The sequence below is a fragment of the Oratosquilla oratoria genome, chromosome 10, assembly GCF_046742065.1.
Source record: "Oratosquilla oratoria isolate Oo_2021 chromosome 10, ASM4674206v1, whole genome shotgun sequence".
Classification (NCBI taxonomy): Eukaryota; Metazoa; Arthropoda; class Malacostraca; order Stomatopoda; family Squillidae; genus Oratosquilla; species Oratosquilla oratoria.
In genome coordinates, this window is record NC_134786.1 from 50301536 (window position 1) to 50306535 (window position 5000).

Below are 5000 nucleotides of genomic sequence, written 5' to 3' on the forward strand. Positions count from 1 at the left end.
AGTAGCACTAACTAGTTACGGATACTTACGGTTCATATCGACAGTTATTGTTCGGTGGAGCGGTTCCTGTTGATTGTTATTGTGCGCACGACATGTGTAGTTCTTGAGGTGATCAACCCTCGTGACCTCTGGGAGGTTGAGGTCAGAGCGCATGCGCCCGTCATGGGTCAACTCGGAATGCTTTTGGACCATCACGCGGTCCAGCCACCAGGTCACGGTCGGTCGGGGTCGACCTGGAGGGGAGAAACAAAGGCAAGGAAGTGGTTATTGGATTGGTATAAAAAAAAAAAAAAAAAAAAAAAAGAGAGAAATAAAGAACCGGAGGGGATTGGTTCCTGGGGTTGTCTAAAAATTAAATGATAAAGATAGAGATAACCGGAAATGAGGGAGAGGGAGAAAGAGAGAGAGAGAGACAAACAGAGACAGAGAGAGAGAGAGAGAGAGAGAGAGAGAGAGACAGACAAACAGAGACAGAGAGAGAGAGAGAGAGAGAGAGAGAGAGAGAGAGAGAGAGAGAGAGAGAGAGAGAGAGAGAGACAGACAAACAGAGACAGAGAGAGAGAGAGAGAGAGAGAGAGAGAGAGAGAGAGAGAGAGAGAGAGAGAGAGAGAGAGAGAGAGAGAGAGAGAGAGAGAGAGAGAGAGAGAGAAGTCCGGAAGGGAATGATTATATTATTGTGTTGGCTAATGAAAAAAATCCCATAGAAGAGATAAAAATTAATTGTAGAGAAAAGTCAACATCTTGACCCTTTCTGCGTCAGACAAGGACCAATTGGGAGGGACATTTGAAGATTTTTCCTTCTTTATTCCTGAGAAAAAGATCCCCTTTTTGATAATAATGATAATGATAATATAAAAAACTAGAATAATTGTGACATCTATCTTATTCCGGCTAGCCGAATTTATTCAGAATAAAGGAAGTCCTTTCCTGCTAAGAGTAAATAGAATAATTAGACGTGACTAGAGTGGAAGGACGATTATAGGACGTTTGGGCCATGAGCGTTTGGGACATGGGCCAGTAACCTATGACGTTTGGTCCATGGGCCAGCAACCTTGAACATTTGGGCCATGAACCAGCAACCTAGGACGTTTGGGCCATGGACCAGCAACCTAGGAAGTTTTGGACACAATGAGTAGGACATTTGGGTCACGGGCCAATTATAGAAATAGCAAGTTCCTGGCCCATGGCCCAAACGTCCCTAACGTCCGCGGCCCAAACGTCCGGGCACCGGAACTACTCCTATTAGGAGGTCAATGTTTATGCAGCAGGAAAATAAATTCACAAGTCGTAGTGACAAACGTGAAATTCTAAACCTAATTTAACGTAACGTAACCTAGACTAATCTAGTTTAACCTATCCTAACCTAGCCTAACCTAGTCTAACCTACCCTAATCCAGCTTAACCTGGCCTAGCCTACTCTAACCTAACCTAGCTTGTCCTATCTTCATCTAACTTAACCTAACCCAGCATAGCATAGTCTAGCCTAGACTAACATTACCTAACCCCAATCTGCCCAGTCCCTAAATACAACAGGAAAAGAAATACACTTTTGAAATTTTCAACCGAAGGAAAAGTCGAAATTTGTTTTCCTTTATTAGCAGAAGGTCGGAAATGGTCTTTGGGAAGAGGAAGAGAGAGAGGAAGGGGAAGAGGAAGAAAAAGAGGTGTGAGAGGAAGAGAAGATGAAAATAAGAGGAATAGGAAGAAGAACCGAAGGAGAGGACGAATAAGGGGAAGAGGAAGAAGGAGAAGGAGAAAAAGAAAAAGAAGGGGAGAGGAAAAGAAGATGAAAATTAGAGGAAGAGGAAAGGGAAGAAAAAGAGGAGGAGGAAGAGGAGGAAGAAGGGAAAGAAGAAGAGGAGGAAGAGGAAGAAGAAGAAGACACCCGCTACCGCGATGGGAGAAAAAGGGCAAAGGCGCTTCTGACAATGGTGATTAGCGATTGGCCGTCAAGGGCGGCGATGTCAGGGAATTAATGAGAAGAGGTTCGGAAGCACTCGGTCTTGATTAGAATCCATGTATTATTTCATGGCAAGGAACCCCGGTGAGTGAAAAAGAGGCTATTGCCAATTTTCTTCTCGTTTCCTGTATTTTTTTTTTAGGTTAGGGTTAGGCTAGGGTTAGGTTGGGATTAAGTTAAGTTAGGGTTAAAATGGGTTAGGTTAGGTTAGAATAGGGTTAGATTACGGTTAGATTAGGGTAAGATTAGGTTTTATTTATATTAAGTTAGGGTTAGATTAGGTTCGGGTTAGGTTAGGGTCTGTTTAGAAATAGGTTAGGGTTAGGTTAATGTTAGGTTAGGGTTTGGTTAAGTTTAGGTTAGGGTTATCTTAGGTTTCCTATGTTAGGTTAGGAAAGATTAGAACATTTGAATTGTTCCCATGTGCATACACACATACATATGCTGGTACATTGTGATAAGTTGATGAAGGTAGAAAAAGAAGTCACGGGTCTAGTTCCCAGTTTCTGAGTTGATTCCTGACCGGTTTGGCTCTATGCTTCTTCAGAGGAAGCATAGAGCAAAACCGGTCAGTAATAAACGTAGAAACTTGGAACTAGACCCGTGACTTCTTTTTCCACCTTCAGCATACATACATACATGTATGTATGTGTGTACGTATGTATGTATATATATATATATATATATATATATATATATATATATATATATATATATATATATATATACAATATGAACTTCGGTAATCTTTTATTCCCACTTAATGAAGAACAAAGATCAACTATCAGAAAGGTTGAATCCTTTAACAAAAGGCTTATTCTTGCACAAGCAGCGGTCAAATTTAATTATATATATATATATTACATATATATATATATATATATGTATGTATATATATATATATATATATATATATATATACATACTAAAATACACTTTCCCCCTTCTAAGGGGGAAAGGGGGTTGACCGAGTCAAAGTATTAGTCTACACCCTCCTCACATAATTTTAAAAAGCCATTCGTTTTCTCTTTCATTTTATCACCCTGTAGATGAAGGTCTATCCCCGACTCGCCACAATGTTCAGGCCAGAGGCAAGACACAGCGTCTTCCACAGTTGGGCACGGCAGCGGGAGGGCTCAGTAAATAATAATAAAATATACAGATGATGATCTCCTGACTTTGAGCATTTTTAACTGGTTTACGAACAGAATGGTTAACGAATGAAGAGTATTTAGTGACCGTGTAGTTAGCACTGGAACAATTGGTTGTAAGGGACATGGAACTGCCTAGTGTAGGCCTTATGGTCTCTTGCTGTGTCCTGCATTCTTATGCTCTTATGTTCATAGAATCCTCGGTTATATGACATTCCTGGTTCCAACCCAAGTCTTACCGGTAATCAGCGGTAAGAAGAAATTTACATTTGGGGTACCTGGCGAGTTGGAATAAAAGAAGAACTAATATTACGAGCATCATAGCTTCCACACAAATCTCTCTTCACAATGATTCCTAAACTGAGTTCCGCGGTTGCGGAGCTTCCGGGAGAGGAAATGACAGCATTCAACGCCGGATGAAACCGCGGAACAGACGAATGCAAAATTAAGTTTCTCTCATTCCCACCCTCTTTTGGATTTGATCATGATTAACAAGGATGCTCTCTCTGTACGTCGACGAACGAAAGCATAGAAAACCTAATCAAACCTCTCGACTGTAGGAACTGAGCCAATGTCACAAAATTTAAATTAAAGTCATTTGAAGTGTTCAGAGGACAAATCAAAGATACACTACTTAAGCTCGTGCAGGCCCGAAATAGTATCATATGATTTGAAGATGAATGAATAAATAAATGAGTAAACAAATATATAAATATATTGCCAAATAATCAAAATTAATGAATAAACTGTTAAATGATTATATTCAAAACACATGTATTTGTGAAATTTGTATATATATTTATACAGAAATAAACACACACACACACACACACACACACACACACACACACACACACACACACACACACACACACACACACACACACACACACACACACACACACACACACACACACACACACACACACACACACACACACACACACACACACACACACACACACACACACACACACACACACACACACACACACACACACACACACACATATATATATATATATATATATATATATATACATACATACATACACACACGCACACACACACACACGCACACACGCACACACACGCACACACACACACACAAACACACGCACGCACACACACACACACACACACACACACACACACACACACACACACACACACACACACACACACACACACACACACACACACACACACACACACACACACACACACACAGAAAATAAATATACAAGTAATAAAATGTAAATGAATAAAAACAATAAATTCAGAATAAAATATTAAATTTACTTCTTGATTTCTCTGGCCACTAAGATTATTGTTTATAGAATATTCTTTTGGCTGCCCATCAGTATTTTTCACTATATATTTTTCATTATTTACTTTATATTCATATTCATAATTACGTTTGAAAAATAAAATGGATTCAGCTGAAGGTTATACAACAGGAATTTTAATTAATTGGAAACAAACTTTCGTTTGGTGATCATATAGCATAGTAGAACACATATTTGTTACTAAGAATAATGCGTTCCATTGTATACATGTGCATTAATGATATTTAGATTACCTTCCTCTATTCAAATTGACTCAGTTATTATTAGAAATATAACACAAGGGAATATTCTATCAACAATAACCAGCGCTTCTATCCTTGAAGCCCTGGTCATACATCCAAGATTCTCGTCAAATGTTGTGAATTTGACAATCTGAAAGAAGACTTCGCTTACAACGCTCTAGACTTCCCCAAGTCGACAAGGTATAATTTCTCTTATTTCGTCATTTATTTTCTCAATATATGAAGCAAAGGTGATTTGACATATTGAGATTCGAAAAAAGAAAAAAAATGTGACCTTAGTCGTTTCTACTCAAACGAA

At 39.0% G+C, this 5000-nt stretch overlaps 1 protein-coding gene across 3 annotated transcripts in view; it reads right to left on the reverse strand.

Annotated features, from left to right (window-relative positions):
* LOC143029204 (neural cell adhesion molecule 2-like) overlaps nucleotides 1–5000 on the reverse strand; it is a 988127-nt gene that overhangs the window by 228647 nt on the left and 754480 nt on the right. For all 3 annotated transcript variants that reach the window (XM_076191770.1, XM_076191771.1, XM_076191769.1), the window contains one exon: nucleotides 30–233. In XM_076191770.1, coding sequence (XP_076047885.1) covers nucleotides 30–233 — 204 coding nt within the window. The remainder of the gene's footprint in view (nucleotides 1–29; nucleotides 234–5000) is intronic.